This window comes from Loxodonta africana, chromosome 6 (assembly GCF_030014295.1).
Source record: "Loxodonta africana isolate mLoxAfr1 chromosome 6, mLoxAfr1.hap2, whole genome shotgun sequence".
Classification (NCBI taxonomy): domain Eukaryota; kingdom Metazoa; phylum Chordata; class Mammalia; order Proboscidea; family Elephantidae; genus Loxodonta; species Loxodonta africana.
The window spans coordinates 130,124,648-130,137,846 of NC_087347.1; the positions used below are offsets into that span (position 1 = coordinate 130,124,648).

General features: G+C 58.6%; 1 protein-coding gene across 12 annotated transcripts in view; it reads left to right on the plus strand.

The window, feature by feature from the left end:
* Positions 1 to 653: 653 nt before the first annotated feature.
* Positions 654 to 13,199, plus strand: part of BIN1 (bridging integrator 1) — a 69,324-nt gene continuing 56,778 nt past the window's right edge. For 3 of the 12 annotated variants that reach the window (XM_064287351.1, XM_064287353.1, XM_064287355.1), the window contains exon 1: positions 660 to 790. In XM_064287351.1, coding sequence (XP_064143421.1) covers positions 707 to 790 — 84 coding nt within the window. In that variant the 5' untranslated portion in view covers positions 660 to 706. Of the gene's footprint in view, positions 791 to 13,199 lie in introns of all 12 variants that reach the window. The other 9 variants (XM_064287358.1, XM_064287359.1, XM_064287347.1 and 6 more) reach the window with 5 other exon arrangements.

Genomic DNA, 13,199 nt, shown 5'->3' on the forward strand with positions numbered 1-13,199 from the left:
CTAGGCGCCAGGGGCAGAAACGTTACGATGTCCCAGAGAGCCCAGAAAACCCAGGTGAAGACCGGTGAGTACATAGGCCGGGAGGAGGCGGAGCGACGCGCGCAGGGCCAGAGGTGAGCAGGGAAGGTGAGGGGCCCCGGCAGCCCCCCCACCCCGGCCCCGGCACCCGATTGCAGGGGTGCGTACCAACCGCCGCTCTGTATCTTTGATTTTTAAAAGCCCGCCGCTAGCCCCAACCTGTTTACTTTCCTGGGCTGCGGGAAGGGCTTGTGAGGACGAAGGCGCCAGGCCCACGGCGGCGCTGGACCGAGGACTGTCGTGTTAATCCCCGCCCCGGGGCGGTGTCACCGGGGCGTCGCAGGAGTCCCGCTCGCCGCAGCCCCCCGGCTCCAGTGCCAGCCGCCGCCTCCTGGCCGAGCGTGAGGCTCCTGCGCGGGCGGTGGCCCTTTAAAAGGCCGTGTCTTGTCCGGAGGGGGCGGGCGGGGGGCGCCGACCGTCGCCCGAGGCCCGGCCCCTCCCCAGCGCCCCTCCCCCGGTCCTCGCGTCGCTCGCGGGCGGGCGCACGTTCAGCCTCCGTCAGTCCGGGTGCTCGCCGAGTGCGCGGCGTGGAGCGGAGCCCGAGCCCGACGCGCGGTTGGGGCTGCGGCGCGGCGCTCACGGCCTCCCTGCGAGTGAAGGGCCCGCCACGGGCGAGGCCCGCGCGGCGATGGCAGAGCTGGGCAGCAAGGGGGTGACGGCAGGGAAGATCGCCAGCAACGTGCAGAAGAAGCTCACCCGCGCGCAGGAGAAGGTGAGCGAGCAGGAACCCCGGCCACCTGCCCTTCACCGCCGCCCACCTGACTGGTCTTCACCCGGGTTTGGGCACTGTCACGCTCGGGCGACCGCGGACGAGGCCTTTGGGGACCCCCAGGCTGCACCCCCTGCGTTCTGGGCGCCCTCTCTTGCCCGCGTCGTCCGTCTCCCCACTCCCTGCGGGGGTGGGAGAGGGAGCAGCTGTCCCTCCCCACCCCCCGGCTCCTTCCCCTCCCATTGCTTTATGCTTTCTCCGCACCTGGGTGGAGAAGGGGCTCTTCCCGCCGGCCCGAGCTCCCGCCTCACCCTCCCCCGGAGGTCGAGGGCTGTGAGCTGGAGACGACGTGGGACCCCAGCGCTCCAGGCCTACGCCGGAGCCGGACGGAGCCGGCGCGGTGGAGGGGGAAAGCCCTGCTCCCCACCCCGACCACTTTACCCGGGACTTAAGGGCTGCCTCCGGGGCCTGCGGGTCGCCGGCGCGCGAGGTTCCCGGCTCCCAGTTGCTCCCTGCGCCCGCGGTCCCCCTCCTTTACACCCGCCTCTCCACCTTCTCTCCCCGCGGGCCGAAGGAGGGATCGGGTTTCGTCTCTGGAGCGGCGCTGGCGGCCTGGAGCTCCGGCCCGGCCGGGTCGGGTGCAGAGGGCCGCGCGCCCTTCGGGGAGGTGCCCGCGACAGAGCAGGGGCTTCGGGTTTCCAACGCCCGAGGATCCGGTGGCGGCCCCGGCGTTGGGAGCTGGCCCAGGGGAGGGCGGCGGGCCGGGGAGGGGTGCGGAGGGCTCCACGGGCCCCTCTCGGCATCGCCGCCCTTCGACCCTGGGTCCGCAGGAAACCCTACCCCTCCGCGCCGATCGTGACTCCGGGCTGGCGGAACGTGCAGCCGGGGGCTTCCTGGGGCACTTGGATAGTGCAGGAAATGCAGGGACTGGGGGCGGGGGTCGCCTGCCTTGCCTTCTCTCCCTAGCCGCTTCTGGCTTATTGAATTGGATCACACTAGCTGCTGACGCCACTTCCCCTGCTGGCTCTGACTGAAATCTGAGATTGCAGGACCTGGTGCTTCAGCCTGTGTGGCCCCCCAGTGCCGTGCGGCGGGGCCTGCTGCCTCCCCCGCGCGGCCAAGAGGGGATCCGGGAACGCCAGGCCTTCCTCAGTCAGGCCTGTGGCTGTTTATAAACAATGACTTTTGCAGCTGGGACCTGCGGGCTCCCTGAGGATGCAACCTCGTGATGGTGGTGGTGGTGGTGGTGGTGGGGGCGGCAAGAGGTTCTCTTGCACCTCCCTGAGTCCCGCCGCTCATCCCTGTGGTTGCCCATAAGGAGGTGGGGGTATGCGGTGGAGGGAAGGGCCTTCAGCCAAACTCCAGATCTGGTCAGCACCAATTCTCTTCCCCAGGGGAGAGGGCGGAATTAGAGCCCCCAGGATGCCTGGCTGGTGGCTGGGAAGACTGGGAAGCGCCAGGTGGGGGTAGTGGTGCCTGTCTTGGGCTCTTGCCCTCTTGGCCAGGTGCGGCTCCCTGGTCTCCCATGACTGGGCCATCCCTGTAGGTGCCTGGAGCAGGCAGCCCCTGGGACCAAGGCTTCCTCCTACTTCTCAGGGGCCTAGGACAATGAATGGGAGGCCAAGGAGACAAATGTCTTGCCACTACCACTGATGTCTTGTGCCTCCCTGGCTCCTGATTGATCTTTTTGTGTCCCCTTTGGCCTAGCTGCCTTTTCTAGGCAGCATCATCTTTGATGTTGTTCTGGGGGCAGCAGGCATGAGCTGTGTCCCCTCCATGTAAACGGCCTTGTGTCATCACTGACCCCACTGAACTGCTATCTCTCCTCAGCTCCCATTCTGTTGCCACAGGTGGTTGGCTGACAGCCACTTAGCTATGGATACTGGCTTTGGCCAAGGGCTGGCCCTGCCTGAGCCTCCTGGCTGAGTCCCTTAACAGTAACCTTCTTTCCATCCTCTCTCTTCTTGGCCCAGTTGCAGGCACCCCTCCCAGGAAGCCTGATACCTCAACCCGCACCAGCCTCTCCCCTTTGCCCACTAACTGGGCTGCTGGCTCATGTCTAACTTGGGCATTGTTCATGTAACTGTGATCCCCTGTGTTGTCCCAGCATCCCCCACAGTGCACCCAGCTTGCCCTGTCAATTCCAGTTTCCCTGGGGCCATTGGAGGCATTTCCTGACAGACAAGCAGGATCTTTGATAGAGGGCCTAACCTCTCATCTTCCCCTCTTCCGCTCTCAGGGCAATCATCCACAGAGACACAGGGCAGCAGTGGGGTCAAGGGACGCCTACCCTCTGGTGCTGTTCCCCAGCTCAAGTGGCGTCTCTCCATGGAATCCTGGATCACACTTCTTTGTTACTACCTTTTGACCGTCCTGTCTCTGTCTGGGTACTCCTGGGCAGGGGCAGATCCTTTGTGTCCACCACCAGCATTCACCTAACCCCCAGTAGGTGCTTAGCATCTTGGGGCTTGGCTTATGAGCCTTCATGCAGGCCTGTAGGTAGGCTAGTTGGTGCTGTGAGCTACTTCCACCTTCATTCAAGTGTTGCTTGGACATGTGCTGTATGCCTGTTTTGTGCCAAGTCTTATGATGCCTTACGATAGCCTGTGTGTAGCTGATTGTTATAGGCCCTGCGGCCTCTGGCCCGGGTGTGAGTTGGATATAAGGATGAATTAGAAGGGTCACCTGGGCCTGCCAGCACTGCTCTGCTCAGTCCCTGCCTCCAGCCACTGCCATGGTGCTGAGCACAGAGTGGTGCCTATAGCCAGCGAGTGGGCGCCATGAGGTCATCTTCTCATTGCATCGGGCTAGTCGGACTCTCTATAAATGACTGTGTCCATTTTTGGACCTCAGAAGTGTGGCTGGGCAGAGCAGACTTAGGGTGGAGCTGGGGTCAGATGACAGAGAGGATTAGAGGTTGGCGGGCTGAGCACCTTGGGGGATGGGGTGGCTGGGGAGAAGGAACAGCTGGCAGGGGGGTGGCTGGAGTCTGGCCTGCTCGCCTCTGAAGGTCCACCACCGAGAAGTGCTAATGGAGCATGCAGAGAAGGCTGAGCCTTGTTCAGGCAGAGCCTTGTTCAGGCAGAGCCTTGTTCAGGCAGAGCCTTGTTCAGGCAGAGCCTTGTTCAGGCTGAGCCTTGTTCAGGCAGAGCCTTGTTCAGGCAGAGCCTTGTTCAGGCAGAGCCTTGTTCAGGCAGAGCCTTGTTCAGGCAGAGCCTTGTTCAGGCAGAGCTTGGACAGTGATGAGCACAAGAAGGCCCTGGCCAACGGTGGGAGTGTGCACGTTGTCTGTTCCTCCTGGCCAGCCCTGGAGCACGCGGCGAGGAGTATAGAGAGGGTTGTGGTGGGGACCAGCTGGGCAGGACAGGGGCCTGGGGCTGCCTGTGAACAGCACAGTGCCTCGCTCACGGAAGGGAAGGTGAAAGGGTAATTATTTATAGAACCTTGACAAGCGGTCATGTATCTCACAGAATTGCACGATTATCATTTGGGTGGGCACCGTTCCTTCTGCAGGAGCCATATTAGCTGTGCATCTGGGAGGCTGACATGGCCTAGAATGAGCCAGACCTCTCCTTGAGCCAACTTTTATCTTCAGCTATAAGAGTAGCCCCGCTCCACCTAGAAGGAGGTGCTCTCATCAGCTTTAACAGAAGAGGGATGGGGTCTTGGGTAGGCCTACCACTTGCCTAAGTTGCAGAGTGCTAAGTGACAGAGCTGGGGTCCCAGCAGGTTGGCTGGAGGTTCTGGGAAGCCCCAGGTTACTTCTACCTTGTCCTTAGCCCCTGGCGCTTCTCTCCGCCTAGAAGCTCTGTCCCCTGATTTTTGCGTGTGGGACCTCCTCCCCATTCCCAGGCGGGATTCAGAAGCTGCTCCTTTCGCTTGCATTCTCTGACCTCCACCTGTCTCTCTTTATCTGTGTCTCTGGGTGTCTGCAGTGGTTGTCCTACTCCTCTCCCTTATAACCACCCCCATGGCGTTCCTTCCTTCTGTCCCTCTCTGTGTCTCGCTGCTCTGTCTCTCTCTCCTCTGACCTTGCACAGGCTTTCACTGTACATTTCTCCAGCTTCAGACAAGGGCCAGCTTCCCCCAAACCCAGTGATTTATGTGGTGGCCCCTCTCGCCTGCTGGAGGAAGGCCCTCGAGTTGGCTTCATCTTGGGTGGGTGTTTGTGGGTGCTTGTGGACATTGACTAAGGAATGTGGGCATGGAGAAGTGGAAACGTGACCCCCAGGCTTCTCTGAGCCCCAGTGGGCCCTGGGGGCAGATGGGCCTGGGGATGAGCTGTGTCCCTGCTCAGTGGCCTGCTGGCTCAGACCAAAGCTGCAAGTGAGGAAAGACTGTTTTGCTCAGGGCATCACAGGAAGGTGAGCCGCTGGGCTGCACGGGGCATGGTGGAAGGATAAGGTGTTCTAAGGAGGGCCAGGGAGTGGGCCACGGTGCGTTGGTGGGACTGAGGGCAGTGAGGACACCACATTAGCTCAAGAGAAGGGGTGGTGAGGTGTAGCTGGGGCAGTCAATTGAATGCTGTGGAAATCTTCGAGCCATATGGCTTCATGGAGAAGCCGAGGCGTCTCCTCCCTCTCTTCATAGATAACCTGCCAGAGTCACCTTCACTCTTTTCTTACTTCACTCTCTGGGCCTCTGACTGTGTTCTTGCCCCCTGGACTAGGAGGCATGTCACACCTCATGAGGTGTGTGACTTGGACAAAGTGAGGAGATGCTTCTGTTCTGCCCTAACCCAGGGCCACACCTTGGATGGTTCTTCCATGTGGTTCTAGAATCCCTGGGTTCCGCCACGTGAGAGAAGGCCACAAAGGCCCACCGCTACTATGAGGGACAGCAGAGGGGACATGGGCTCTGCAGGCAGACAGCCATGGTTTCCCTGGCCCGCTGCGGGGCCCTGGGCAGTGGCAGGACCTTCCTGAGCACAGTTTCTTCATGAATAAAATGTATAATTCCTCTGCACAGTTGTTGTGAGGAGTAAGCCCTTGACAAAGACCTGTTACATAGTAAACCCAAAAGAACCAAACCCACTGCTGTTGAGTTGATTCCAACTCATAGCGACCTTATAGGACAGAGTAGAACTGCTCCATAGAGTTTCCAAGGAGTGCCTGGCGGATTTGAACTGCCAACCTCTTGGTTAGCAGCTGTAGCACTTAACCACTGCGCCACCAGGGTTTCCGTAAGTGCTCATTAAATGCCGACTCTGTGGGCAGGAATATGGTGAGCCCACACTGGGATTCCCCCTCTGTCCTCCTTCCTCCCAACCCTGCTCCCTGGGAGTGTCTGTTACAGGCCTCTGTAGACCACTAATCCCTGCTGAGCCTGAGCTGATCAGAGTCTATGATGTTGTCACACCCCGTGTGTGTGTGTGTGTGTGTGTGTATGCGTGCGTGCATGTGTGCGCGCGTGTGCATGCGTACCTGTGGGAGGGGGAGGACTTGGACTCTGGAATCGGACGGTTTTGGGGTGAATCTTGATTCTCTTACACACAAACTGCACGACCCAGGTAAGACCTGTCTGGCCTTAACTTTCACCATTAGTGAAATAACAGGGTTTGTTCATTCATTCATTCACTCACTCATGTAACAGATGTTGAGCACCCACTATGTGCTAGGCATGTGTAGGGACTGAGGGTATGGGGGTGAGCAAAACCCAGCTCCTGGGTTCTAGCTTGTCAAGACAGGCAGTAAACAAGCCAACCACCATAGTTTTTCCTCAGTGGAGACTGACTGACTGACTGACCGACCGGTGCAGCATTTACTCAGCAGCTCCTGGATGTGAGCCCTCTGCTGGTGTGGAGGATTCAGGACTGCCGTTAGGTCACAGAGGTGGATTGGGTGTGGCTGGTCTCCAGGTGAGAGGGCACCTAGGGAAGGAGTGCATCTTCTTGGATGCTACCCTGGTATGCTGGGTTTTTCTAAGCTGCCTCTTTGGCAGATCTGTTTTGGGGATTCAAAGTACAAAGAAAAGAAGACCAACCCTAAAAGACTCAGTAGGGCTATGGCAGCAGGCAGGCCTGGGCACACATGCAGCGCTGGTAGCTGTCTGTGCAGGGCCAGGTGGGCAGGGACTCTCGGGCTCACTGTTACCTTCTCGCCCCAGATCTGCAGATGGGGAAGCAGGAGGGCCTGCTAAAACAGGAGGAAGGCACCAGAGATGCCCCCAGACTCTAAGGTTTTCATGCACTTAGCCCTCCTTGTCGTGGAAACCATCAGGCTGGGCCTGAGTCCCTCCCTACTCATCACTACCAGCTTGTGCCCTTGGAAAGTCATGCTGACTTCTTAGCCTCAATTTAGGCTGAAATACAGGGTGATGATTCCTGCAGGTTAAATGGACAGGATGGAGCTCCAAGCACGGGCAGGGCTCATGGTTGTCTGCCCACTAGTAGGGTTTATCGTTCTTCTTGTGCCATGAAATCCTTTTGCCTCCTGGGAACTGGCTGACCCCAGGCTCCTGAGGCCATCTCCTGAAGAATCCACAGGGTCTGTCTGGACTAGGCAGTGGAGCTGGCCTCATACCAAGGGCTGAAAAGGGGTCAGGGCTGGGGAGTTGAGGAAGTCTGGCTTTTCCTGCCCCAAGGGGAGCCTTTGTCAAATATTACTGATAACAGACACGGTTTATTGCTCACCTGCTGATCGCCAGGCGGTTGGTGAGATTTCTCAAGCCCCTGAAACCCTGGGAGGTGGTTATGGTTCCCAAGCAGCAAATGGAGGATCTGAGGCTCAGAGCAGTGATGTGCCTTGACCAGCGGTCACCCAGGCCTGACTTTGTAACTTGGGCTGTCTTGGTCAAAGTTCTGGGCTGCCTCCTCTACAGGGGTCAGTGAGTGGGCCAGGCATGTGGGAGGCTGTGGAGAGATCCAAATGTACAGCAGGGCGCAATGGGAGAATGTGACAGGGCATCATTTTTGGCAGACTGTGGTCCCTAAGACCCTTTCAATCCTCCATTAAACTGGAAAGCCCTTGTCTTCTCCCAGCAGTCTTAGTTGGGTGTCTAAGCCTACTCTTGGTGATGTGGTCTGTCTACTTTTGGGTATGTGGTGGGCTCGGGGCTACAGTTTTCAGATGCAGGTCCATAGACTGGGGTTCATGTGTTCAGATGAGGGTGAACAAGCACAGTGTGTGTATTTATGCTGTGTGTGTGCCTGCGTTTCAAAGAGCTATATGCAGTATTAAGATACTGTCCTTATTCAGAGATTATATCCTACTTTTGTAATTGCTAAAGTGCTTTTTTTGTGAAACAATAGTAATACTAATATTCTTGGGGGGGATAGTCAAGGCTACACACACATCCCACATATGCCCCACACTGGGAAAACTTCCTGATGTGGAATTCAGAAGTCTGGGGCCCACTGTACTGATTCCTGGTTGCCCACCCGGTAGGGCCGTGGGGAGTAGGGACTGGACAGGCAGCTCTCCTGGTGCGCAGGCTTCAGGCAGGCCTATGACGGCAAGGGGCAAGGTCTCTGTGATGTCTGCTCCCTGAGGGCGGGGTCACTGTGACACCCCCAGCTTGGCATACCTCCTATGGCCTCGATCTTGTACCCCTTGCCTCAGCCCAGAGCTGCAGGCCCACCTCACAGAGGCAGGCTGGGACAGGGTTCTGGGAGGCCCTTCTGTTGGCACTGATAGCTGGCAGATACCCGGGAGGCTCGCTGTGGGTTTTGGGATGCAGATCTCGCCCCACCATCAGCCGGGAGAGGTATGGCCCAGATATCACTTCACCACCTTGTCCCACAGTAACTGTCGGTGAGAAAACTGCTCGGGGCTTTTGTAAGGCTTATCCTGAGCCAGTGGCTGCAGCGCTTGGTGCCTGGGGACTGGGGATTCTCCAGAGTTGGGGGGCCATGTGGGGATTCCTGCCAGCTCTACCCACGATGCCCAGTGTGGCTTGGCTTTGAGCCCCTGCCAAAGGGTGCTCACGGGAATCCACACGGCACCTGAGAAGGTTTTGAGGTGACCGGGGTTGGGGAGTGCTGGCCTGGGCCAGTGTGATTTGGGGAATATGGGACTTCACAGTTAGGGCCAGCCAGGCTCAGACCTCTTGCTGCCGTTCTCAGACACATTTATGCTCGCTCTTTCCCAGGCCTCTTCCTGGCTTCTGGGACCTGCACTGGCTGCAGTCTGACCTAGACCCCAAGGGAGGTAGAAGATGGGGTGGGATTGAGGTCACAGCATGGGGCTGGGATTTGGGCTGTGATCCTGGGGGTGCAGTGGTGCCCCGGGAGTGGGCATTCAAGCCCCCATGCTGTGGCCCAAGCCCGAGGCCACGGCCTTGATGGCTGCCTCCGCTTCTTGGAAAGGTGGCCGCTGCAGGCCCCGCTGCCCCTGCAGTGTGTGTACCATGGAGGGTGGCTGGCTGAGCAGGTGCACAGGGAGGGGGCAGTGACTGGTGGCGCAGCAGCTGCCATAGTCCTTGGGGTGGGGAGGGACTCATCACTGCCAGGCCTCCCCTCCCCAGAGCTCCTAGGGTACCTCTGTCAGGACACCCCTCTGGCTGAGTCTGCCTGATGGGATTGTGGCTCGCTTAGGGGACGGGCTGCGATGACCTTTCTGTTTGTCAGCTGTAGCTCTTCATTTATGGTGTGCCTGTTGTGGGGGAGCTCTCCACTGGCCTGGGCAGTCAGGGAAGGCTCCTTGGAGGAGGGGGTGCCAGAGCCAAGTTCTGAGGGTGAAGGAGGCAGGTTGTGGGTAGGAGGAATGCTTCTGGCGGTGGGAACAGCCCTTGCAAAGGCCTGCTCAGGGTGGCTGGAGTGTGGAGGTGTGGGTGGGGTGAGTCTTGAGTTGGAAAGACAGGTGGGGCAGGCCTGGGGAGGGCCCTGAAGGCTGGTGCAGCCATGGGCTCTGGAAGAGGCTGCCTTTGCCCGGAGACCCGTAAGTGCTCTCGGCTGGTCAGGCTCCTTCCTTGGGTGTTGTTTGGGCTCACAGGAGCCCCGAGATCTGTCCCCCATCTTCCTGGGTGGCTGGTATACAACATCCTGTGCCCCCCATCATATTTTAGGCCCCAGACTCTTGGTGACATGAGGAGGGGACACTGGCCATACGGGACTGGAGAGCTCAAGCAGTTTTCCTGACTGCCCAGGAGGTAACCCTGTCAGGGCCCTGCTGTAGGCACTGCCATGCAGGGCTGGGCCTTTGACCCAGCTGCCACATGGGGCCCACAGCCTTGTGCCTGGGCTGGAGCGGGGGAGGTCGTCAGAGGAGACGCCGTGGCGGATGGCTGCCATAACAGTGACAACACCAGCAGCCGCTGTGTGTGGGTGGAGGCTCAGGGGAGAAGCTTTGCTGAGGCTGCTGTACTGGAAGAGGAGATGGAGTGATGGAGGGGCATTTGCCAGCCCTCTCCCGGTCTCCCTCCCCCGGACCCCTTTTCCAACAGCTGCTGCTGCTTTCTTTGGATGTTTGCTCAACTCACCCTCTCCCTGGGACTATAGCCAAGATGCCTGGGCCCTGGGTGGGCCTGGACCTACCATTGGGCACTGGAGGGACCTAGCCTGGAGAGGTCCCCCTCCCCCAGCCAGCTGTGGCTCCTCACTTCTGTGAGGTGGCATCAGTTAAGATCATGTCATCCAGCCCCAGCCCATCAATAACAATCTCAAGGGGCAGATGCATGCAATGGGGTGGTTGGGGGCTAACCTGGGCCCAGGCAGGCAAGGAGAGACAAGGGATCGAATGGGGAAGGGGCACGAAGAAAATCCGGGGATGTGGAAGGAGGAACATAGATGGGAACAGGGGCTTTAATCTGCAGAGAGGGGAAGGGGCTTGGCCCAGGACGGCCCCTTGCCTGCTCTGTGGCCCTGGGCAAGTCAGTTGCCCTATCTGAGCCTGTTTCCTCCTTGGTAAAATGGGGTCCAAGTACTCCTGTACCACAGGCCTGCAGAGGGCCCAGGAGAATGTGAATGCCTGCAGTGCTGTGCCTGCTCCCTGGCAGGAGCACCTCGGGAATGCCCAGAAGAGCCCACTGCGTTGGCAGTTCTGGCTTTTGCATTTTGAGCTGTTTGTCTTTGCTGTAAAGGGACTCTTGGAGGTGACTGCAGTGCACATTTTTTTCCGGTATAGGCTGCCAGAGCTAAATTGGGAGATGGTGGTATCACCTCCTCAAGGAGAGAAGTCAGAACTCCCCACCCCAGAGCCAGAGCCTGACTGAATGAGGGGGTGAGATGAGGGGCCAGGGCTGGAGGCAGAGGTGTGAGGTCTCCCATCATTCATTCATTCATTCCCTCAGTAGAGGAACCTGATGTATAGCAGAAGAGCACAGGCTTGAGAGGCCTGGGCCAGTCCTGGCTTGGCCACGGAGCCTCAGTGTTTGCCGCCTGGGAACGGGGAAGCCTGAGTTGTCCCCCACCTCCCCTGCCCCCAGTGAAATCTGGTGAACTCACACATCCTGTAAGTGATAGTAGGGGCACCCGGTCCAGGCCCAGCCTGGATGCTCAGGAGGGGAGGTCAGTCTTAGATCTCTGTTGTGTTTAGTAATTTACTTGGAGCTGCCGTCACACCCAGCATTTCTCATTTGTTTCTTCTAGTGACCTATGAGGTTGGCGGGACTGGGTTGTAGTCCCATTTGACAGATGGGAACACTGAGGCTTAGGGAAGCCCTGAGAGTTCCTCCCTCTTTGGTCCTCAAAGATGTTTCCTGGGAAGTAGCACTTGACCCCAGGTGACTTTTCCCAGGTGCTGCCCCTCCTCCAGCCAGGTCAAGCCAGAGTGGTGGTGAGGGGTGCTGGTGTGACTATTGAAGTGCAAACATGAGCTCTAAAGTGCTTACAAATGAAAATCAGTGTGGGAGCACCTTTGTCAGACATGCACATAGGTGTGTGTGGGAGACTGCAAAGGAGATGAGAAAGCTATGGAACTGGGGCTTTCCTTCCATGTGGCCCAGGACCCTCCAATGATTCCTGGAGGGTGACCAGGAGCATCAAGGGGCCCCAGAAAGCAAGGGGTCTGACTTGAACGAAGCTGGCCTGGCCCCAAAGCCCTGGGGTCCTCAGGATGGGAGACAGCTGGGTACAGATACCATACCTCCCACAAAGAAAGAGCTGGAGGGACCAAGAGGATGGCAGGGGCATTGGGGGAGACTCAAGGACGAGTTAACGGCAGGGAATGAGCCGAGTCGTGATCTAAACTGGGAAACAGAATCCCCAATTAATTGGATGCATTTGTTGAACCTGGGACAGGACCCAAATATTGCTATATATATATTTTTTTCCTCCTGAAATATAAACTAAGTCAGAAGTTGTTTTGTTTTGATCTATTGCGTGTCCCTTCCTTAAGGACTCAGTGTCTGTCCTGGAAGCAGGCCTGGCAGGGCTGGAGTGTCACCACCTTCTCCAAGTTCACAGCCTGCCCGTCCCTCCTGTTGGGGTGGACCATGGGGCTGGTGGAGGCTGCTGAAGGGCCTGGGCCCTTCCTGAGGATGTGGGGGCAGCGTTGCCCTGCCTCTGCTGGCCTGGGCACACTGGGGGCAGGCTGGCAGGGAAAGCTGAGTCAGCGTGTGGATGGAACCTGATGCCACGGCCTGACTTTGTGCTGATCTTCTTGCCGCCACCCTGCCGGCTGTGGGCCGGGGCTAAGGGAGGCCATCCCTAACCTGTGTGGCAGGCTCAGTGCCCTTCCTGTGTGAGTGTGACCTGGCCTCCTGGAGTTCCTCAGGCACACCCAGGAGACCCTGAGACCCTCGTTCCTTCTTCTTGTCCCCTTCCGTACGGGACCTTGGCTCACCCCTCAAATCCCAGCTCTGCTCCTCCTAAGCCCTTTGACCTTGGGGAAGTTACTATGCTCACTGAGCCTGGGTCATCTTGTTTGTGAAGTGGGTACAGCATCCTACATGGAAGGGTTGTCATGAGGATGAAGTGAAAGAGCAGGTGTCTCCACTTCAGATGAGAAACTGAAGGCTGGGTGCCAGCTCATGGACCCCAGCCTTGCCCCAGGGTGGGGGTGGCTGAGGTGCTGTAGCTGTATGCTTGTGTGTGTCCCAGCTGGGCCATGCTGCCCATCCAGGTATGTGGTCCAGGCCTGGCCCACCAGCTTGGGATCTAGTTGGTGGGGCCTGAGGCTTCGGGGAGGGGGGCGGTAAAGGAGAGGACTGTGAGGAACACCATGTTCCCTTCCACTTCCCATCCCCCTCAGCCCTCCTACCCTAACCCTTCTCCCTGGAGCAGGAGGGACCCCTCCCAGCTTCTATACATCTCAGTTTTCAGGGCCCCAGAGTTGGATGGGCTTCCCCTACCCCCACCAGGATCTCTGGGTCAGACAGGGTGTCCACGCCTTGCTCGCATTCCACTCCTTTCTGCCCCTCCTTGGGTGCATCCCAGCATTTAGTTCCTTCCTCCCTTCCTCCTTCCCTCTTTCCTCCCTACTTCCTTCCCTCTCTGGCTAACTGGCTGCTCATCTTCCTCTTACAGCTCTGTTTG